Source organism: Ahaetulla prasina, chromosome 5, assembly GCF_028640845.1.
Source record: "Ahaetulla prasina isolate Xishuangbanna chromosome 5, ASM2864084v1, whole genome shotgun sequence".
Taxonomy (NCBI): Eukaryota; Metazoa; Chordata; class Lepidosauria; order Squamata; family Colubridae; genus Ahaetulla; species Ahaetulla prasina.
This window is the reverse complement of record NC_080543.1, coordinates 25,492,077-25,515,666: the sequence shown is the minus strand read 5'-3', so window position 1 is coordinate 25,515,666 and position 23,590 is coordinate 25,492,077. Positions and strand designations below refer to the sequence as shown.

The 23,590-nt window shown below is 40.5% G+C and overlaps 2 protein-coding genes across 4 annotated transcripts in view; both read left to right on the top strand.

Moving 5' to 3' along the window:
• Nucleotides 1-2,425, top strand: part of MICU2 (mitochondrial calcium uptake 2) — a 39,730-nt gene extending 37,305 nt beyond the window's left edge. For both annotated transcript variants that reach the window (XM_058186336.1, XM_058186337.1), the window contains exon 12: nucleotides 1,787-2,425. The gene's annotated coding sequence lies outside the window, so the exon portion shown is untranslated. The remainder of the gene's footprint in view (nucleotides 1-1,786) is intronic.
• Nucleotides 2,426-8,500: 6,075 nt separating this feature from the next.
• ZDHHC20 (zinc finger DHHC-type palmitoyltransferase 20) overlaps nucleotides 8,501-23,590 on the top strand; it is a 54,292-nt gene continuing 39,202 nt past the window's right edge. Inside the window, exon 1 of one of the 2 annotated variants that reach the window (XM_058186338.1) lies at nucleotides 8,501-8,660. In XM_058186338.1, coding sequence (XP_058042321.1) covers nucleotides 8,501-8,660 — 160 coding nt within the window. The remainder of the gene's footprint in view (nucleotides 8,661-23,590) is intronic. The other variant, XM_058186339.1, reaches the window with a different exon arrangement.

The window sequence follows — 23,590 nt, the reverse complement described above, 5'->3', positions numbered from 1 at the left end:
ATGAGTTTGACCTTGTGGCTCTCGAGGACGTGGACAGGTTGTTGGGGAGGCTGCACGCCACCACGTGTTTATTGGACCCGTGTCCTTCTTGGTTGGTGCTGGCCACACAGGAGGTGACACGAGGCTGGCTCCGGGGGATCATTAATGCTTCTTTGCAGGAAGGGGTCTTTCCTGCCGCCTTGAAAGAGGCGGTGGTGAGACCCCTCCTCAAGAAGCCTTCCCTGGACCCAGCTATTTTGGGAAATTATCGTCCAGTCTCCAACCTTCGCTTTGTTGCGAAGGTTGTAGAGAGTGTGGTGGCACGGCAGCTTCCCCGATACCTGGATGAAGCTGTCTATCTAGACCCGTTCCAGTCCGGCTTCCGGCCCGGATATAGTACGGAGACAGCTTTGGTCGCGTTGGTGGATGATCTCTGGAGGGCCAGAGACAGGGGTTGTTCCTCTGCCCTGGTCCTATTAGATCTCTCAGCGGCTTTTGATACCATCGACCATGGTATCCTGCTGCACCGGTTGGAGGGGTTGGGAGTGGGAGGCACCGTTTATCGGTGGTTCTCCTCCTATCTCTCTGACCGGTCGCAGACGGTGTTGACAGGGGGGCAGAGATCGACCGCGAGGCACCTCACTTGTGGGGTGCCGCAGGGGTCGATTCTCTCGCCTCTCCTGTTCAACATCTATATGAAGCCGCTGGGCAAGATCATCAGTGGCTTTGGGGTGAGATACCAACTGTACGCTGATGATACGCAGCTGTACTTTTCCACCCCAGGCCACCCCAATGAAGCTGTTGAAGTGCTGTCCCGGTGCTTGGAAGCAGTCTCAAGCTCAATCCCTCCAAGACGGAGTGGCTGTGGATACCAGCACCCCGGTGCAGTCAGCTGCAGTTGCAGCTGACTTGGGGGCGAGTCATTGGCACCAAAGGATAGGGTGCGCAACTTGGGTGTTCTCCTGGATGGACAGCTGTCATTTGAAGATCATTTGACAGCCGTCTCCAGGAGAGCTTTTCACCAGGTTCGCCTGGTGCGCCAGTTGCGCCCCTTCCTCAACCGGGATGCCTTATGCACGGTCACTCATGCTCTTGGTACCTCTCGCTTGGATTATTGCAATCCTCTCTACATTCGGAGAGCATTCAGCACTCGGAGGCTTCAGTTAGTCCAGAATGCAGCTGCGCGGGTTATAGAGGGAGCCACACATGGCGCCCGTGTAATACCACTCCTGCGCAGACTGCACTGGCTGCCTGTGGCCTTTCGGGTGCACTTTAAGGTGCTGGTCACTACCTTTAAAGCGCTCCATGGCTTAGGGCCTGGGTACTTACGGGACCGCCTACTGTTACCACATGCCTCCCACCGACCCGTACGCTCACACAGAGAGGGACTCCTTAGGGTGCCGTCCGCCAAGCAATGTCGGCTGGCGGCACCCAGGGGAAGAGCCTTCTCTGTGGGGGCTCCTACTCTCTGGAACGAACTTCCCCCTGGTTTGCGCCAATTGCCTGACCTTCGGACCTTTCGCCGCGAGCTGAAGTATTTATTTACTCGCGCGGGGTTGGCTTAAATTTTAAATTCTAAATTTTAATTTTTTGGATGTATTTTAATGGGTTTTAAATTTTTAATACGTTTTAAATTTTTGCCCAATTTTATAATAAGTTTTTTAACTGTTTATTTTAAATTGTATTTGTTACTGTTTTTATTTCTGGCTGTACACCGCCCTGAGTCCTTCGGAAGAAAGGCGGTATAAAAATCTAATAAATAATAATAATAATAATAATAATTCTTTTTTACTCCTTTATATTACAGTGAGCAAACCTACTTCATTCTTGTCTGCAAAAAAGAAACTTGAATAAGCTGATTTGTGAATATTATAGGAGTTAAGTGTCTGGAGAACCAAGATTTACAGCCGTGCTATAAATATTTCTAGTGTTGCCTGACAATACCTGGACATTGATAGAGATGAACAAAATAGATGTTTCTATTTTGGAAGGCTACAAACTTAAATGGATTTCTGGATTTGAAATAACTTTAGGATTCAGAACATTTCCAAGCTGTTTAATGATGAAAACATTTGGATACCCTTACAGAGAACTACTTGAAATATATTGCCACCTTGTCACTTTTCTGGAAGGCCATAGTTCTGTCAGTGGGCCTGGGAATTCCATTCTGATAGACCAGAGGTCTATCAGAGGTCTAGCTTTGCTGGCTGGGGAATTCTGGGAGTTGAAGTCCGCCAGACTGAAAGTTGCCAAGGTTGGAGACCTCTGTGATAGACAACCAATTAAGTGCCTAGTGTGATTATAACTGTTCCGGCCACAGGATGATGGTCCTGAAGTTTTAAGCTGTGAATTTTGAAACCTCCCAGAGTCACCATTGCGAGTTGGGCTGCCATATAAATATATTAAATAAATAGATGTAACTAATGTTGTTACATTATTATTCATGGTTCTGTCTTGCATAATTGCCATTCTGGGATATCTTCAATAGAAAATTATATATAGCTTTGCATGCAGAAAACACAATGATAAGAATGAAGAATGCAACTGTTGGCCTAAACATGTGATACAGATTTTTTTTTAAAAATCCCCTTATTTCTCCACGTACACACACACAGCATTGCTTCTTCCTTTATTTGGTAAGTTCAAATGTAAAATGTCACAATAGAGCGATTTCTGCAAGACAGTGGTACAGTAGATGCACTTACATGATCAATCTCATTAGTAGCATTACTACAGTTTCAGCAATGTCTAAACTTGAAATTCCAAACAATATTTATTAGTTTATCTTGAAATTCTTTGATAGCAATGTAATATTAACACAGAGGTTTATGGTTTGAATAAGCAACTGTTCCAACTTCAGGTTTCCTGATTAACAGTATTAAATTATGGTAATTGTTCCTAATATTAATTTCACAATGTAAATACTAAGACAGGGGTCTGCAAACTTGGCTCTTTTAAGACTTGTGGACTTCAACTCCCAGAGTTCCTCAGCCAGCTTTGTTGAGTCTTTAAAAAAAAAGTCTTAAAAGTGCCAAGTTTTCAGACCCCTGCACTAAGACATTATTACAGGTTCTCTTTGACTTATGACTAGTCACTTAGCAACCATTCCAATTTATAACGGACATACTGAGGGGCTCCATATGACCCAGATTCTAAGTTCCGACCATCACCCCTCCACACAGTCATGTATCTGAACTTCAGGTGCTTGGCAATCAGGCCATATTTAATGTCATTTACCGCATCCCATATCACATGACTGCATTTTATGATGCTTTTGCCAAAACTGGCACTTTCAGTTTTTGGCAAACCCACACTTGTAGCCCAGCATTGGTTCACTTAACAACCATGATGTTTGCTTAACTGCCTCTGCAAAAGAACTTACAACCATGACAGGCAGGCTCCATTATGGTCATAACTTGAGAACTTAACTGTACTACAAAGCACTAGACCTAGTTACCATCTAATAAACTTTCTATTCATGGTGTTATCCTTGGCAGATATAGAAGTAATAGAACGTGGAGAAGACAGAACATGGAATACTCAGAACACAAATCCAAACCAGTCCATAGAATTCTATCCAGATCTTCTTTTGAGACCTGGGAGAACATTCTCACCCAGATCAACTCCAGTTGGAAGCCTGCATGCTGACGAGCTGCAGCATCTAAAGTAGGAGTGTCACACTGGATTTCTTCGAGGGCTACATCAGCAATGTTCTCTGTGGGCCGGCGGGGAGGGGGAGCAGGGAGACGGGACGGATGACTCCTGCAGCATCCTGTTGGCCAAAATGGGGCATGGTCAGCCGCATATGGCTCCCTGTGTCCCATTTTGGCCAGTAGAGTGCTGCAGGTCATCCAGGCCAAAAATGGGGCATGGGGGGCGGGCGTGTGCAGCCTCCCAGGTCCCATTTTGGCTGCCAGAGGCACTGCAAGCCGGTCCTTTGCTATTTTCAAGCCGGCCCCTTATGCCAGATTTAAGCACCCCGCGGGCCTTCAGTTAGACACCCCTGATCTAAAGTATCTGCAACGTCTACATAGAAGAGTTGGTGACACTGGTCATTTGCATGCATCTTCAGTTGCAGCCCTTATGATTTTCAGTCAGTATGACTCATGCTAGGATTTTTACTTCAACCTATTTGAATCTGGCATCAAGCTGGGAAAAATATTATTAAAACTTGGACAGAAGACATCAGGCTTTTATTTTCTAGGAACAGACTAAGCTAATATACTAGGCATAGTTGGGAAAACAATTCTTTTCCACAGTCAATACCTGAAAATCAACAACAGATGCCAAGAATACGTCTTCCCTCATAAGCTTCCAGGTACATTTTTAAATAGTATTTCATTGAATTCAGGACTATGTAATGCAACTGTAGAGACACAGTGACTCAATGGTAAGCATAAATCTTTTTTATATTGTGTATTAATGCGAATAAAAAGCTGGGAGTGGAGAGAACCCATTAAATCCCTACACTAGATGTCTTAGTCTAGATTTTGACAGACAAGACAAAAATTGAAAAGTAGAGTAGGCAGAGGAGAAATGACTGAACTCAGAATAGTGAGATACATTTCTTTCCATAGTTTGTAATTGTTTTGATGTTATGTCTTTTCTTCAGAAGTTAAATGCCTTGCTATTGTTTTCATTGATTTATAGCTGAAAAAGCAGCCAAAACCTTTATTTTCATTGACTGCATGGAAAAGATAATTTGGAAGATTAAAATTAACCTACCCAAACAATATCATGGGATTACTAGATACTCAGCTGGGATTGGCAAGTGTAAGGAAGTATAAATAGTATTTTTATATAATAAAACATGTTAAAAAGGCAGACAATGGCAAACATGGCTGAAATACTATTCCTCCAGAAATTGGGAGCTGTATTCATTCTGGCCCGAAGGCTGAGGGTGAAGACCTAGATATTAACCATCTTCCTAAAGGCCTAGAGGATGAAAGACATGCTATATATCAAAAGAAAGAGTCATCCAAAGGCAAAGCCGCCACTGAGAATACATACTCAATATCTATTACATAAGTTTTAATAACTGTTTCAAGGACTGGACCCATAGTGATCATTTTCTATGCTTGCATTTGAAGCAAGCAAATCTTAAGTATATTCTCTATATTTGAAAATAAATAACAAACTCCCACAAGGGGGAGCCTTGTGTTTTATCTTCCCTTCCTTGTTAATTTGTATTTGCAAAAATTAAATTGACAATTTCTAAAATAATGAGATAACTGCTAAATTACTTTCATAATTCTACCCCTTAGGCACTGATCAAAGGTACATATAAATATATGGTTCAATATAATATAATATTGGTTTTATATATAAATATATAAATAGTTTATAAATAGAAACTGAAATCCTAAATCCCTTTGGATTGTTAAATAGGTTTTAATTTTCTCTCTTTTACGCCTTGTCTTTTTGAATTCTTGTGATGATGGCAACCTTAACCAAAGCAATGAGTTTTTAAGCACTCCTATAACATGCTTACAGTGGGATTTTGTATATAAATATCTTTTAGGATCCTTGAATGTTGCTGTTTCTTAGGATGCTGAAAAGATGCTCAGAAGTAGACATGGATAATGATACTGCAGGTCCTTGGCTCAAACATATATTTTCCCAGGAGTCCTACAGTTATTGCTTAGGTTATAAGCCCAGAAAAAGATACAGTTTGTTGAAGATGTCAACATATGTAATGTGTATAGCCACAAAGCATAGCACATCCCTTCTTTGCAAAATGAAAATGTTGACCAAGATTATAGGGTAACCACATACTGAGAAAGTAGACACTCTTGATACAGCTCTTAAAAATCCTACGGTATTTCAACAGGTTGTAAATTTCTATTAAGACATCACCCAACTGATCAATAATAAGAAACCACATTTTATAAGAGGAGCTTGTCTCATTCTTCAATAATAGCATTGCAGGCGAGTATGCCAAAAGAAATAACAATAAATGAATATTTTTGGAAAGATATCTGAGTTTGTAAGCTCAGTAAAGAATGATTATACTCGCATCCTTTACTTGAATTGAACAAATGTATGGAGAATTTTAAAATTAATAGACCAAATTTAGCCTGGCTAAATAAACACAAGAAGTGAGAGATGGAACAGGATGATGATCTATTGCAGTTAGCCTCAGTGCATTCCAAGTGCTGGTAAAATTTATTTTGATTAGAGGAATGCACAGAATTGACTTGACAAATCCTGGCAGTAAAAGTCCACACATCTTAAAAATTACTGAGATTGAAAAACTGCACAAGAATATCCTTGACACCGTATAATGGGATGAAGTTAAAGTATTGTGATTATGAATAATATTTTTACCTTCCAAATAAACTATATAAGGCTTCCAGTTCTAAATAAATACAAAAATAATTTAAAACATTAGCATAACTAATTGGAACCAACATTTCTCATAGCAATAACAAAATAAGACTTTTACTAATGTAATTCAAAAGCTTAAACTGAAATTATTAATTTTGATGCCTTTTCTGAATGCAGAGGGATGGGGAAGGGAATTGGTGCAATACAAAACAGTACACACACTATTATTTGAATATACCTTAGACAATTTAAGTCATTGATTTAGTAGTTTAAACAGCAGTGGCCATAGTTGCTTGGATCACCACTTTGTCTCAGGTTCTAAGCCCTGCAAAATGGGTTGTTTTATATTTAAATTTTATAGGCTGCGGTTATCAGTTGCCAACATTTATTTTGATATCAGGTCTAACACACCGCAGAGGCTTGTATGATTCATCATTCACTAATGTTACAGACTTTAATCAGTAGATGACTGTGTGGAACCATGTTCTACATCTTGGGTTAATTATGAAGATGAAGCTTAATTATATCTTTATAGTTCATACAGATGAATTAAATGTTTTATGTGTTGCGAAACAAAAAGGGTAACCTAGCTTCTACCAAAATGCCTTCGCTTTCAAATACAGTAGCTGACTGATGTACCAGTTGAAAGGCAGCAGATGAGATAGCTGGACTTCGGTATGTTTGGATGGCATATCTTACTCTGTACCTTCTGACCAAGTATGACTGCAGAAGCACAAGACAAAACAGTCACAGAACCAGGTTGGTTTCCAAACCAGCTCTGTCCTCCAAATGTTTCACTCTACTTAACAGCAGGACTGGCTGCAGGCACTTTTGAGAAGTCCAGGTTTGAGAAAATGATTCCTGACATGTTTAGCTTTCGGTCACCCACTCTGCCTTCATAAAGCAAACTGGCATAACCAGTAGTGGGATTTAGCCAGTTTGCCCCACTTCAGGAGAACCGGTTAACTTTCTGAGCAGTTTGGCAGACTGATTGTTGGAAGAAATCATTAGGGTAGAGAATCCGTTGTTAAAATTACTTGAATCCCAGCACTGGTTATAACCTTAAAGTTAACTCCTGCCAACTTCATGAAGCATCCAAATAAGTTTTCTTGACAACTTCACATGAAAAATAGGAGGGGAGGTAAGGCTATTTATGCCATGTGGGATTCATGGATGAAAAGCAGATTCCCCCCACCCCATTTCCTAAAAGGAGCATGCAGCCCTAAGAGCGGGTCTCCTATTTGAGTATCACCCAGAGCTGATCCTACTGAACTGTCAAGATAAGCCATGCCCAACTAGGCGTAGCCACCCGCGGAGACCTCGCCCTTTTCCCACGTTCACAAATCGAGGTAGACGGCGAAATGGCCATCTCGCAACGTCGCCGGAAACCTTGCTCTTGATTACACACAGACACACACCCATTGACAGCCCAATCTAGCCTACAATTCCCAAGTGACCCACGCGGGATTGATAGACTTTATTATTCGAATGTGATATATTTGGTCATCTAAAGTCAGTTTAGCTCCAGGGCTCAGCCAAGTTCGACCTTCCACCCTGCCTGTGACTTTTTATCCCGAACTATTGAAGCTAGTCTAGGGTGTCTAGGAACAACACCCTTGCAAGGAAGGCACTAGAATCGCTCATGGCGGTTTTTACTCCCGGGCGGGATCCACGGGTGGAGTTAAGAGGGGGGAAGAAGAAGAAACCGATCCCAGCTCTTGGGGAATTCCACCCTTCGGTCAGTCCCCAAAGGGAATGGCGTCCGAGAACATCTGAACTACCCGCCGCGACCGGCCAGGCATAGAGCAGAGGAGCCGCCTCTTTCCTTCAGCCGTGAGGGCAGGGCTGTTTGCGGCGATTCGGGTCTACGTGAGAAGAAGGGCCGGGCGGCAGGGAAGAAAAAGCGGAGCTCCGGTCAAGACACGGCGGCGAGGCAGCTAGAAGACCCGCACTCGCCGCCGCCACCCCCCTCAACTCCCGCAGTCTTAGCGGCGGGGAGCTGCTGCTGCTGCTGCCCGCCGCTTTCTCCCTCACGCTCGCCGCGTTTCCTTCTCCGTCCTCGGGAGTCGCTGCGCAAGGCAGGCGCGCCCAGGCCCTGCCCCCTTAGCGTAAGGCAAGGAAGGGCGGGGGCCGGCGGCAGGCATCGCCGCAGAGGCGAGCGGAGAAAGCGAGCGGAGAAGCGGCTGCGGCACCGATGGCTCCTGCGGGCGGTAGCGGCGGCTCAGCGGCGGGGAAGATGGCGCCGTCGCACGTCCTCAAGTGCTGCCAGAGGGTGCTGGCGTGGGTGCCCGTGGTCTTCATCGCCTTGGTCGTGGCCTGGTCCTATTACGCCTACGTGGTGGAGCTCTGTGTGTGTAAGTAAGCCGACGAGGTTTCGCTGCCGGGGAGATTCCGCCTTCCCGGAGGACGAGGAGGAGGAGGAGGAAGAAGAAGCTGCCCCATAAACCGGGGAGGGCACACTTTCGCTGCGTTGCTTTCAAAGGCGGGATCCGCGGGAAGGGAAGCGGTGCTCTCCTTTTCCCCCAAATTACTTAGTTTGTCGGCTTTCCGGCTTCTTCGGCTTCCCCCTTGTTGCGCAAAAAAAGTCCAGGGGTGATTCAATTCTCAAAGGTTTGGGTGGGGGTGTGTGTAACCTGTTGCCTGCCGCCTCACTTTCTCTCCGCCCCAGGAAGAGGACAATCAATGGCAAACCACTTTTGGAAGAAAAGAAGAAAAAAAACACCTTGCCATAAAACACTGCAGACTTTTTGTTCAGGTAACCTCCGAGATTTGGACACGACTGAACGGGAAGAAGTGGGGTTGGGGGGGGGGCGGGAAACCTCGTGTTTAAAACTACTCCTGGGCATTTGCTTTAATCTGGAAGAATTAGCAATCCATCGTCGTGTTGTCGAGCTCGGACAGTCTCTTTTGAATCCTTCATGTGGATCAAGGCTTGCGGTTTAAGGCGAGGAATTGAAATGAGGCAAGTCACCCTTTGACTTAAGTACAAGCAGGGTGTTTGTTTGTAAGAAAGAGCAAAATGCCTCTTAGGTCGCCTTATCTTTGAAGTAAATCTTTCTTTATTAGTGGGGTGTATTCCAAGGAAAGTGTTGGTAGCATTGCTGAGTGTTTGTTTTCTCTGAATCATGGGCATTAAATCCTTTCTAGAGTCTGTCTTTCATCCCGAGGTTGGGTTTGATAACTGAGGTGTGCTGTTTGTAAGTGTTGCACTTCATTTTCAGACTGTGCTAAAATCCTTGAGCAGTCACTATTTTTTTTTTAAAAAAAAGATGTATTTCATGTTTAATTTCTTGAATTCCTACTGCAAGTTTAAGTCGACATTCAGAAATGAGAATATAATGCCCATTCTGTAGTTGATTCTCTGTACTGTTGTTGGGTTAATTATGTGCCTGCCACTCAGAGAAGACAATATAAATGTTTTGATTAACGGCAAAATGTACTTACCTTTAACTAGACAAAATTTGGGTCCCAAAGGGTGATTGGGAAGAGAAATAATTTAGTGCAGTGTTTCTCAAGCTTGGCAACTTTAAAACAGATGGACTACAATTCCCAGAATTCCCCAGCCAAGGCTGAGAAACACTGCTTTAGAGTATCTGTATAGTAATGCTTCCCTGTGTTTCTTTGGATATTGCTCATTAAATTGTAATACAGAACTATCATGTTGATCTGGAAAGGTTATCTTTAATTAACCCTTCATTTTAGGGCCCATTCCAAATAAAAATACAAAAGTAGTTGGAGTGAATATAGAATTGATTTGATTTGTGTGGCAAGGCAAATTTAGGTGGAATCCCTAATTTCTACTTTTTAGGAAGTAATTAAAAGTGATTGCTGAAGATAATAACAATGAAAATTGTAATGCATGCATATCTACTTGGGGGGGGGAATCCCACTCAGTTCAATAAATCTTATTTCTAAGAAAGTAGATATGGATTGCAGATTTAGTTATCTATTTTATTCAGTTAACCAGAGCAATTCAAAAAGATGAAAGGATAGTAGTAACTGGTCTCAGAGCCCTTAATCATATTTCAAATAATCATAATTAACCAATAGGACATGTAACTCCATTCGTAACTAAAGGTGACATAGGACTATAGTACTTGTTTTAAGAAAATCAAAGATGGATTTTTTAAAAAATTGATCTTTCCCTATTTTACTAAAACTGTCTGATTATAATGTTCAATTGTGGGAAACAGTGCATCAGAGGGCCACCATTTTATAACCAAATGGTGGTTACCTCAAATAGACAACGTTTCAGAATGTGCAGGACCCTGTATTTCTTTTGGAATGAAGTCTGGAGAGGTGGCTGCTTCAGCTCCGGTTACTTGATAGACATTTTCAACATTCCCTGACAACTTCCCACATGTCAATAGGGAATTCTGCAGGAAGTGTGAACTCAATTGTAATTGCCTATGTTCCATGCCAGCCTCCCTTTGAACAAAATTTTTACTTGTATAAAGTTTTTTCAGTGATATCAATGGGGAAGCCGCAGGCCTCCCTCATACTTGCAACCTCCCTAACTCCTGTGTACTTGTGCCTCCCCATTCATTGGTGCATACCAGAGCACCCTTCCTGACCTGTTCTGCACTTCTGTGCACTCCAACCCTTATTGCATGTCTTGCACATATCCACTTGCCCTTCTTGATTCATATTGCAGCTCTTGCACACTTCTTGCACTCTTCCACCCGTGCTACAGCTTTCCTTGTATTTTCTCCTCAATCTGCGCGGCACCTCTTACTCATCCCAGTCTACCCTTCCAGACCTATGCTGTACTCTTATGGGCCTTCAGAACTCACGCTGCATCTGTTATGCATCCTTGCACACCCTTCCTGACCTTCATCATGCCTTATGTGCTCTTCCCATCCCAAGCTGGCCCTTTCACACACCCTCATGCACACATCTCAACCCGTATGGCATGTATTATTTTTATTAAGTCAAGGAGGAAACTGGTACAAAGTTTAAATTGGATCAATGGAAGGAAGGAAGGAAGGAAGGAAGGAAGGAAGGAAGAAAGGAAAGAAGGAAGGATGGATGCTTCTTGCTGGTTTTCCCACTAGGAAACTCAACAGGGAAGTAGACCAGAACCTGGAAGTCATTCCTGGAAGTTACTCCTGCTCCCGTTGATTTTTTTGCCCACTGTGGTCATTCTGTTTATCTATTTAGGTAAAGAAATATCTCTGTAACAATGTCCCAACAGGTTACGGATTGTCTAGTACAGGGGTCTCCAAACTTGCCAACTTTAAGACTTGTGGACTTCAACTCCCAGAATTCCTCAGCCAGCATGATTGGTTCAGGAATTCTGGGAGTTGAAGTCCACAAGTCATAAAAGTCCCATATAGTTCCCCACCCTTGATCTAGAGCAGTGGTGTCAAACTTAATTTCATTGAGGGCCGCATCAGGGTTGTGTTTGACCTTGGGGGAGCTTTGCTGGCTAAGGAATTCTGGGAGTTGAAGTCCACAAGTCTTAAGGTTGGCAGGTTTGGAGACCCCTGGTCTAGTAGGTACTAAAACTTATTTTTCCTGAGCAAAGCTGAACCCCTTGCAGTTTCAGTATAAATCTTGAAATAGTATTGTTTAAAAGCTTATCTCATTTTGAACACTATTAATGGTTTGTTTCTAAGTACCATCTCTTAGCATCAATTCTTGAGCTCTGCAGAATGATTCAAATGTTGTAGCTCTATATAGTTATCCAAAAGGGACATTAGTCTAAGCACAGAGAAGAGGTCTTAAATAACGCCTTTTTGACATTCTTCCATGTTTTGATTTAAACTGTACAACTGTATATCCTTTTGTTGAAAATATTAGAAATAGATAATTAATGCTTTGGTACCACAAAGTTACAGATTGCAGACAGAGCTTGTGCATACAACTTTCAATATCCTGTATGTGACCAGATGAAAATATTGAAGCTGAAAGTAGAGGAGGATTCTCCCTATGTTCAATTTTGACGCATTGATACTCTTTTTTGCAGTGTCTTCTTCGTGCTTTAAACGTTCTGTGATTTTAACAACTGAACTGAGCTCATGTGCTCTGGATTTTAAAACATTAATGTAGCCCTGAAGTCACCAGGACTCAGGCTTTTATGAAAGTGACTTTCCCTTGCATGATGATTAATTTACAGTTGTAGCAATTTACATATACCAGGTATCCTCCTTGAAGAATATATAGTAAAGTGTTTTGACAAGTATGCAGAGGTCTACTAATTATAAGCTAATGTTTAAAACACTTTCAGGAATCTCTTAGGAGATTAGGTACATTTTAAAGAATATTCAGATTCTTCATAGAAATGCACAGAAACCAATAACTTGGAATAACTTTCATATTTTCTCCCTCCCCCCCACCTCTCTCCCTCCTTTTTTCATACGTAGATTTTATATGCAAAGAAACTCTAAACAATTGCTATCTAAGCCATGTTCAGACACAATGGTCTCAGACCATATGTGATCTAACATGTTTCTCAGGTTCTGCAAACATTTTATGGTTTTTCAAAACAGTTTTCTGATGACATCTAAAACAGGAAAATGTAAATTAAAGTCCATATAGAAACCGAAGTATTAAAGCAGGATCTGATCCTAGGTTTGAGATTTAGTGGATCAGTATGCTTAAATCTAGCTTGTAATATATTACTTGTGCAAAACATTTTGCATATCCGGTTCCAATTAGTTTGCAATAGGTATTTCGATAAGATGTGGTTCCATTCTTGGCTGTATAAATTTAATAAAAATGTATTTCATTAACCTCAGGAAACTAGCATATGGTTGGTCAAGATTGATTGACTTGATTTTTACTGAAAAGACTTCCGAATGACCTGAATTTGATCAAAAGAGTCCAGTGTAGATACTATTTTTATTTACCCACTATTTTGATTGCAAATTCTACAATAGGTACATAAGATGTGGTTCCATTCTTGGCTGTATAAATTTAATAATGTCGTATTAAAATGAATTCATCTAGATCAGGGTGAGGAACTATGGCGCTTTATGACTTGTGGACTTCAACTCCCAGAGTCCTCAGCCAGCAAAGCTGGCTGAGGAACTCTGGGAGTTGAAGTCCACAAGTCTTAAAGGGACCAAGTTTGGACACCCCTGGTCTATGCTTATGGTACTAAAGAAGACTTCTTAAACAAAACAACCTTATCCTTGCCCTCATGAAGTTATCTGGATTACATTTTGTGCTAAGGAAGACAACAGAAAGATATGATATGAACAGATATGAATAGCCCTGGATATTGCAAATATTAAATTGTGTTGCAGTTAAGTAGAAAGAAGGAAGTACTGTAGTATGAAATTAATGTTTGAAGTAAACATTTTCACTGTATAAGCTTTGTGTACAAAAGCTTTATCCAAGCTAGTATTTCAAAATTTGCTGAGACAACCCTCAAAATTCACATGCTGGATACATACCTAGAATTCTAGGATTCGTCCTCTCAGGAAATTTGCAATGCCCTTACATTTCAAATGTAAGTATTGTAGTGTACATTGACATTGTTTACTAGAATAGTTTTAGTTTTGGATACGCTAATTTTGGAAGGAAAGTGAAAGTTACTTAGTCCAGTCCTTTATTTTAAAGCTGAGTCCTCAGCATGAAAATATGCTCTGCCATCTTGCATTAAGCACATTACGTGTCAAGAATAGATGTTGACAAGCTTCTGTATGCAGAAATTTATGGTTGATTTAAAATTGATAGAATTAAAACAGTTCTATTACCTAGCAGTCATATCTCAGGAAATTAAAATATATATATTTGTCTCATCCATGTTATTGACCCATATTGAATGAACAGACTTGAGACAGTGAGCATGCTATGCAAAAATACTTTTTCACTATTACAATTAGTATCATTGTGTCTTCTAGCTTATCATTAAGAAGTCAGGATTCTTCCTTCCCCAGGCAGATATTCTATTGGAGATCTTTAAAATGATAAAAACTTATTTTCACATCTTCTGAGACATAGCAATGATTAAGCAAAGTTACTGTGAAGAAAAATTCTGACCTTTAATAAAAGGGGAAACTTATCTTTGTTTTTTTATTCTCATTTCCTGGCAGTCAGAAATCCTTTTATGTGACATGAACCATGATCGGATTCTCTCCAATTTATAATATGTATTTGACATTTTGATATGATTGTGAATCCAAGGCAAAGATTGATTAATGTGAATTCTTTGCAAAACAGGGACCCAAGATAGGTTCTTATTTTGCTGAAATTTAATAATGTCGTATTAAAAATGAATTCATCTAGATCAGGGTTGTCAAACTCAAGGTCCACGGGGGCACCCTGGAAACAGCAAAGGACCCGGCAGCGGTGCCTCTGCCAGCGAAAACACTTGGTCCTCTAGAGCTCCGTTTTCTCTGGCAGAGCGCTCGGGCCACCACAGGCGCCCTGACACGAGTGACGTTGAACTGGCCATGCCCACCCTGGCCATGCCTCCAGCCCCTCCCCCAAGGTCAAACACAACCCTGATGCAGCCCTCAGTGAAATCAAGTTTGACACCCCTGCTCTAGATCAAGGGTGGGGAACTATGGCGCTTTTATGACTTGTGGACTTCAACTCCCAGAATTTCTGAACCAGTCATGCTGGCTGAGGATTTCTGGGAATTGAAGTCTATAAGTGATAAAGGGGCCATAGTTCTCCACCTCTTCTCTAGATAACTAAAGATCTACAGACTGTTTGTGATTACTACTGTATTTTATTTTGAACACTTATCATGAATGTTTTATAATAGATTAAGTATAGATTGATATTTTGCCAATGAAATGAATAGTTTTAGCAAGTGGGACATAACAGGATTGTCTATACCAGTGGTAGTCAACCTGGTCCCTACCGCCCATTAGTGGGTGTTCCAGCTTTCATGGTGGGCAGTAGGGGTTTTGTCCGATACTGAAACACTTTTCTTTTTTTTAATTCAATTGACTTTTAAAAAAAATTTCATAGCATTATTTAAAAACATTTTCATTAGGCTTTCATAAAATTCCCCGTGACAATTTAAATTTTTGAAAATACTATTTGTATTGCCCGCGCATAAGTTTAGTCACATTACTTAAGTGAAACTAAATGGCACTATAGTGCGACTGCAAACAAAAGAGCCTGGTCCCAGAATAGCTTGTGCATCTCCCCCCACACCCAGCTGTAACAGACAAGTAGAGCTGGTAGCCTGCGCGTGCTCCCCCCAAACCCAATCCACAATGTGCGAGAGGCATGCGCAGACGACGATACACGGCGCATTACTGTGGAACCAGTGGGCGGTTACATTTTTTTACTACTAACGGAGATACAAAGTGGGTGGTAGGTATAAAAAGGTTGATTACCCCTGGTCTATACCAATATCTACATCAGCCTGCCAGTCCCTTTCACAGGAAATCCTTTTCACATCCTTTCTCTGAATTTTAAAGCGAGTGAGCTATTTGCCTCTTCCACAAAATAATTTCATTTAGCCCTCTCTCTTATATACAATACTCACACAACAACAACACCATTCCTTGAATAGGGAGATGCATTCTCCTCTGGAATTTGAAGTGGGCAGTGCTTGCTTGGGAAAAAAATTATATATAATTGGCTCCAATTTTCTCTTCCCCCACTCCCAAGGTTACCAGATCTCAGCAGTTTTTGGGGTGAGATTTCAAACCAAACTTTAAATAATAAAAAAGGCAGTTTTTTTAATACAAACATCAAACTAAAGATTAATACAGGGGTCTCCAACCTGGCAATTCTAAGACTTGTGGACTTCACTTCCCAGAATTTCCCAGCCAACATGGGTATTCTGGGAGTTGAAGTCCACAATTCTTATAGTTGCCAAGTTTGGAGACCCCAGATTAGAAAGAGTTTAATTGCAATAAATCACATGGCAATGTGATCTTCATTTTAATATTAGTGCTTAATAATTTACAATCAATCTGAGCAAATAGGCTAAAAAATATAAAACTGAGCCAAACAGCACTTAAAATAACCTCCAGTATCTCACATGATTGCCTAATTAGACCTTGGGGTTGAATTCTCTGGCCCTGTAGTGTGAAATCTGTTTTCTTCTAGTTCCTGTGTCAGCCGCATTCAGAACAAACTTACCTCTGTTTCTGTCATTTAGCTACAGTGACTTAGGAATTTTGGATTCAGTTGTGATCATTAAGTGAGAACTATTACGACCATGAGAGATATAAATCTTTTAGCCTTTCCCGGGTTTGCCAAAAGCATATGCATGCACTGGAGCCTTTTTTTTCTGCTGTGCTTATTTTATTTATTTATGTGTTTACTGGAGTTATTATCCCCACCATAATCAGAGAGACTGTGAGTAATTCAGAATGCATCCTGCATACTAATAAAATGTTTTGGTAAAATAAAAATAAAACACGAAAGTAAATTGTCTGTATTGCCTTGTCCTCAACTTCTACTTGTTCTGGTATAAAGTTAGTGAATTCCCTTCAAGCCAACAGGAGCAGGGGTGAAATCCACTTAACTTTGCTACCAGTTCTCAAATGTGAAAGTGCGCATGGGCGCACGCTATGCTCGTGCATACCTCCACACATGTACAGAACTTCTGCGCATGCGCAGTGGGTCAAAAACAGGATGTGATGATGTCCAGGCAGGTGGGCGGAGCCTCCCACCGCCGGCGCTACTAGTTCATCCGAGCCGGATAGAACCAGCTGCATTTCACCATTGAACAGGAGCCATTTGGCCAATACCCCAGTCATATGATGGTTGGGATAATCTCAGTGTCTGTTGGCTACATTACATCTCTAGCCCCTGTCCCCAGAGCCATTCTTCTTTGGGCAGCTAAAGAATCCTCTGTAAAAATATGTGTGTTGCCCATTCCCAGCCCACATTAAGGAGAGTGGTAATTTCCTGCCAGGTGGCAATGTTTGAGGGATTGACCAATTCCTTTCCCTAACATATCCTGCAAATAGTATAGAGGGAACTGTGGTGGAATGTAGCCTGGATTCCCAGGAGGGAGATGGCTGCATTTCATCATAGATGATTCCATTTGATGGTAGCATAGCGTGGATTAGAGATTGACAATTAGGACAAGAAATTTTAGGCCAATTTATTTAGGCTTCTTCTTTAACTTAGCTAATTAGGATCATGGTAAAATATCCTTGTGCTTTTTTATTAAGTCTCATCCCAAATGTACCAAAGGAGCTTTTCAAAAGGCAATTGTATTATCTTGCTTTTTTTCCCCTTGAAATTGTTTCACTTCTCACTCAAGAAGCTTCTTCAGTTCGTGAGAAACTGAAAAAGCTTCTTGGATGAGAAGCAAAATGTTTTCAAGGAAAAAAACAAAGTCCAGTTGTCTTTTTAAAAGCACCTTTAGGACAACCATAACCTGGATGATTGAGAATCTCCATAGATGTTCTTCCATTCCAAATATTTATCATTTTATTATTGCAAAAGCACATTATTAGTGGAGCATTTTCAAGATTGGAAAAAGCACATACCTGTTCTAATTATTCTGGACAAAATTAAAGTCAAGATAGCAAATGAAGGAGGGTGTTGTACGTTGTAAGAAATGGTAGCAAAGATTAGTGCAAAAGAAGGTTGATTGTTGAGCATCTAAAAGAGTAGAAAGGGAGGTAGCTAACTGGTTGCTTTTCTCTGGGAAGTGAATCAGTAAAGTTTACAGTGCCAGAGGAAGAGGAAGCATCAGTGTGGATAGATTCTTGAATCAGCAGTGCTTACTCTAGGCATGGCAGCATTCCAAATATACTGTGCTAGTTCATTTGGCTATGTCAAGAGGAGATGATTCAGTAGCTTGTGCAGTATATTATGGTAGCCACTTCAAAAAAGCACCTTATCAGCTGAAGAGACTCATGTTCTTCTAATGACTTTAGTTTGGGCTCATGCAATCCTAATTGTGCTGAGCCTGCCTGGTAAGAAGATTAAAGATTGATAGTTGTTTTCCCATTCAGGCTTGGTGAAATTCCATTTTTAGCAGACACTAAATACAGTTTATGGAAGTTAATGGTTTCTTGAGGAAGAGCTAGTGATCAATATATAAGGAACCTTGAAAACCAGATACAGATTGCTTAGAAGCCACATTATATTTCCCAGCCAAGAGAGGATTATGCTCAGTACAATGCCTTATATTCAAAGCACCTCTCACATATCCCTGAGATCCCCATGCACTCATCCTGACCATGCTGCCTCACATGCACCCTTCCCAACCTGCATAACATTTCCCATGCGCCCTTCTGTGTATCCTTTCCAACCCATGTTCCCTCCCTGACTTTTAACAGCATCTCTTGAGCACCTCATACCAGTGGTGGATTGCCCCCGGTTTGGACCGGTTCTATAGAACGGGTAGTAGAACTGATGGGAGGCTCTGCCCACTGACCCAAACGTCATCAAAACTCTTCTGTGCATGTGCAGAAGCTTCTGCGCATGCGCAAAAGAGCGTGAGGAGAGCAAGCATGTGCGTGGGCGGGCATGATGTAAAACGGTAGTAAAGGTAAGTAGAACCCATCCCTGCCTCATACCCTCTCTTGGACTTGCAGATTCCTGTTGGCTTTCCCACTGACTTTATCCATGCTTCCCACAAGCAAAGTAAATAGGGGAGCTAGCAGGAATTAGAGGAGTGAGAAAGGGAAGGGAAATTTCCAATGCTCCCTGCCAGTTTTCCCCAAGGAAACTCAATAGGGAAGCCAACTGGAAGTTGTTCCCACTGTCACTGCTTTTTTGCTCACCTGTGATCATTCTGTTTCTCTCTTTAGTTATGGGAACGATAATCCGGCAGGCCACAGGTTATCTGGATAATCCCAATATTCACTTTTACAGTATGTAAAGTACACTTTATAGTGCTTTACACAATTGCAATTTTTTGATAATTATTTTCCCATTTTCTTTTGTTAGCAGTAATTTGTTAATTATGTATTTTCATACAACATAGTTGTAGGGATATGCACAAAAATGAACATTATTTTGGCTTTGAACCCCAAACAAATTGTTTTTCACTTGGAAGTTTTGGCAAGTCATTCCAGATCAGCTGTGATTCAGCAAAAACAATATTTGGAATATTTGTTTTGACTCTGGGCTGGAAAACTTAAAGGAGCTTTGGAAGGATTTCACAGGATAAATAGGGCACGATTGGGGCATATTATTCCATCTTTCTTCTTCCTTTCCTGTGCTCCCAGTTATCATTTCATATGGTTCTCCCAATTTACCATCTCCCTAGTGCACGGGTGTCAAACTTACTGTGTCACATTGCTGTTTTGTGACGTTTTGCCACTTTGCAGAGCTGGGGTGGGCATGGCTTGTGCATGACCCATCTGGCCTGCCGGCCACCAGTTTGACACCCCTGCCCTAGTGCCTTTTCACTCCTCCCTACCTTTGAATTCCTGCTGGCTTCCTTTAGTTTCCAGCCTTTTTTCCATTCTCTTTTTCATAAAACACTCTTACAATCTTACTCAAAACTCTTCTGCTTGGAATCCCTGGGTCTCCATCCAGAGGTGGGTTTCAGCAGGTTCTGACCAGTTCTGGAGAACCGGTAGTGAAAATTGCAAGTAGTTTGAAGAACCAGTAGTAAAAATTCTGACTGGCCCTGCCCCCATCTATTCTTTGCCTCCTAAGTCCCAGGTGATCAGGAGGAAATGGGGATTTGCAGTATCCTTCCCCTGTCACGCCCACCAAGCCATACCATGCCCTCAGAACCAGTAGTAAACATTTTTTAAACCCACCACTGTCTCCATCCATATTTATAACTAAGGATTCCAGTTTGCTATATATCCTCACCCAAAGTGTTTTGAAATAGAAAACTTGTTTCTCCAAATGTTCCTAAAGTATTGTGTGGCATGCTGCTCAGATTGTATGTGGGGAATGCTATGGGAAGTTGTGTGATCTCAGCATCATACTAGAAATTATTCCTACATAATTTGAAAGCAAGCTCCAAGTAGCAATCATTTGCTCAAACAAACTCATTCAACTTCAAATTGAAAGATAAGATAACGTCAGATTCAAACAAAAATAATACTTTCCTTCTATAAATGGCATATATTTTTATACATACACTCACACGTACACACGCACACATGTAAATTATAAAGGAAAAAACCAAAAACTATCATAATGAAAGAGATGTAAAAATGACAGGTTTCTGAGCAACTTGGAATGCTTTTAATTATTCCTAGAAATAATCAATGACCCAGCCAAAAGCTTGAATTTCCAAAATAAGTTGTTGTTATAAAATAAATCAGAACTTATTAGTACCAACACATGGAGTATAGATGATTCAGGATGGGTAAAAAAGATGCCAAGGTTTTCACAATAGCATTGCTGGCTTCAATCCATTTTGAATTTGAAGGCTCATAAAAGGCTCAATCCTCAAGATAGTCTCCATTGTAAACCTCACTGAAATCTATTAAGCAATTTGTATTTGTATCCCTCTTTTCAAGAGAGAAGAAGAGCCAACAAAATGCTCTAGGCAAGGTGTTAATCAACATTTAGTTTTCCAAAAACAGCTAAAATATAATTGCCAGTATCATTCACAATTGATCAGGTGGGTTGGAGGCTGGTGGTGAAGTACATTTCAATCATATCCGGAGAGGCATTATTTTGTCACTAGGAGAGATTTATTCCTATCTCTGTGCAGGTAGATGCCAGATGGGGATGGTAGTGACATTTTCTTCATTGTACAATGTCACTTGGCTGCTTTGCCTCTCAAATAGTGTACATAGTATTTTGTATTATAATGACTTAGTCACCTATTGGACCTGATGCTACTACAAAGTTAAAGGTCACCTTTTTATTTATTTATCTGTTTATTAAATTTATTGGCCACCCATCTTACCACAAGGTAACTCTGCTATTGATGAGAGCAAGTTAAGACTTGCTCTCATCAATAGTGTAAGCCGCCCTGAGTCTTCAGAGAAGGGCGGGATATAAATGCAAATAAAAAAAAAAAAGACCCCAGACATTACTCTTCACAGTCATAGGGATGGGATGGAGAATGGCGGATTAAAAGGAAAGACCATGGTAAATTGTTTTTCCTGAATGTTTATTAATGACAAGTTGCTGCTATTCATATCTGTCATTTAATGTCAGTTGAATGTAAATATATAATTTGTGTTCTTTGATATGGAAGCGACATAACAAACATGTACATGAACTGTCCGGGTTACTTCAAATACCACAGTCTGTTATTTTGGAAAGATATCTGAATGCAAATACTGCCAATTGCAATCCAAACTGGTAAATCAGGGAACTGTTAAATCGTAACTTACTGCATTTAGGATCCCTGTTGCAGTAGATGGCAACTTCTGGCTAATATTGTCTTTGGCTTAAAAATGCGTTGTGAGGTAAAATGTATATCCTGCTTCAATCTAAGAATTTTAGTGTCTTATAGCCAGGGGACCCCCTCCCCCCTAAATAATAGTACAGACACAAAATATTGAAAAACTTGAGTGGCATCAGGCCCCAACACACACACACAAACCACAAAGCTAGTTGGGTGACCTCTCTCTTTTAGTCTAATCCAGCTCACAAGGTTATTGCTGTGGAAAAAAATAGGAGAAGGAGAGGTGTTAGATCTGCTATGAGTTACTTATGAAGTAATAAAGGCAGGATAAAAATCTTTATTAGAATTTGTATTACTATTACTATATTTTATGGGTCGGATGGGCGGGCACAACTTCGCAACTAACAACAACAATTATTATATTTTATTATTCACAGCACAGTGGGTCTAATGTAGAATTTTCTGTTTTACTTTTCAAATGCCATTGTATTCTTTGAGGCTGAACTAAGATGGTATCATTATCTGAGAAGGAAACGTTATTTAAGAGCTCCTATATCCAGTGGAGTTAAGCTACACTGAGCTTGCAGATATTAAGTTTTGAATAGCCATAAATGGGATTAAGCTATCAAGCAAATAATACAACATTAGAATTAGCTGTATTTAAACTTCGTATTGAATATGAGTGTTAATTTAAAGACTAAATATTAAACATACCAATTAATGTTTCAATTATTTTCATTGTGTACCCAAATATAAAGTTGATTCTATTCAGTACCATTCTACCTATTTCCATTCAGATAAATTTAAAGGAAAGAAAATTAATGATTATAGCAATAGCACTTAAATACTGATACTTACATACTGATTTATAGTGCTTTACACCACTTTCTGAGTGCTTTACAGAGTCAGCATATTGCCCCCAACAATCTGAGACCTCATTTTACCAACCTCAAGAAGATGGAAGGCTAAGAAACCTTGAGCCTGTCAGGATCAAACTCCTGGCAGTGGGCAGAGTCAGCCTGCAATACTTCATTCTAACCACTGCACCACCAATACTGATAATAAAAAGTATTATCAATAATACTTTTTAAAATTATTCACATATACTTGCAGATAAGACCACCTATAAATAAACCAGCTCTCAATTTTTTTTAACCAAAATACCATGAAAAATACACAGATAGGACAATTGTAAAAATTAAGGCGTATGAAAATTTTGAGTCAGCTTATCTGCTGGTGGTGTATTTTTCATGGTATTTGGTTCAAACTTCAAGAGCTGGTTTATCCACAGATAGGCTTATCCAGGAATATATACAATTACTAGTAAATACCAGATTACAAACCCATTGTTGTATTATTTTTCAAAATATCTTATAATGACTCACTGAGAGATTCCCCACAGACCAAAAAATGAAAGGCATGAATATCATTTTTCATCATTTTGCCCTAATAAAGCTTGGGTGCTTAATTCAGCTCTTCAAACTTTTTTAGGGAAAGACAGTGTGACATCTGAAATCCACTTAAAATATTAGGCTATTCTGAATCTGAAAACCATAGTCTGGTGCAAGGATTAAAGGTCTATGCTGGGTCCAGGGAGATGCAAGTCCATTCTCAGGCATGAAAACTTAGTGGGTATCTTTAGACTATTTTTCTTCCTCCCAAGCTTCCTCCCAAGGTGGTTGTGTGGAAAAATTGGAGCAGGCAGTGTAGTTTATGCCAGCTTGAACTCTTGCTGATCAGTGAAATAAAAATCTAACATTTTTAAAGAGGAAATTATAACTGATTATTGCACACCAAGTAAGATGGAGCTGGGAGAAGTCTTAGATTTGTTGTCATTTCAGTTGATTAAGCTGTGATGTGATCATTTAAAACGGTGTCCTGTGTCTGAATTTTTGTCTGCTGCCATTATATAACTTTCATCATTTCAGTTTCCTAATCTTCATCTCTTGAAGGAAGCATGAAAGAAACACAATTGAAGGAACTACCGATTCAGCATGTTTGTTTGTCAGAAGCATACATGCTATGGACAGACAAATGAGGAATTGTTTGCCAGTGGCAGGCAAACAAAAAAAT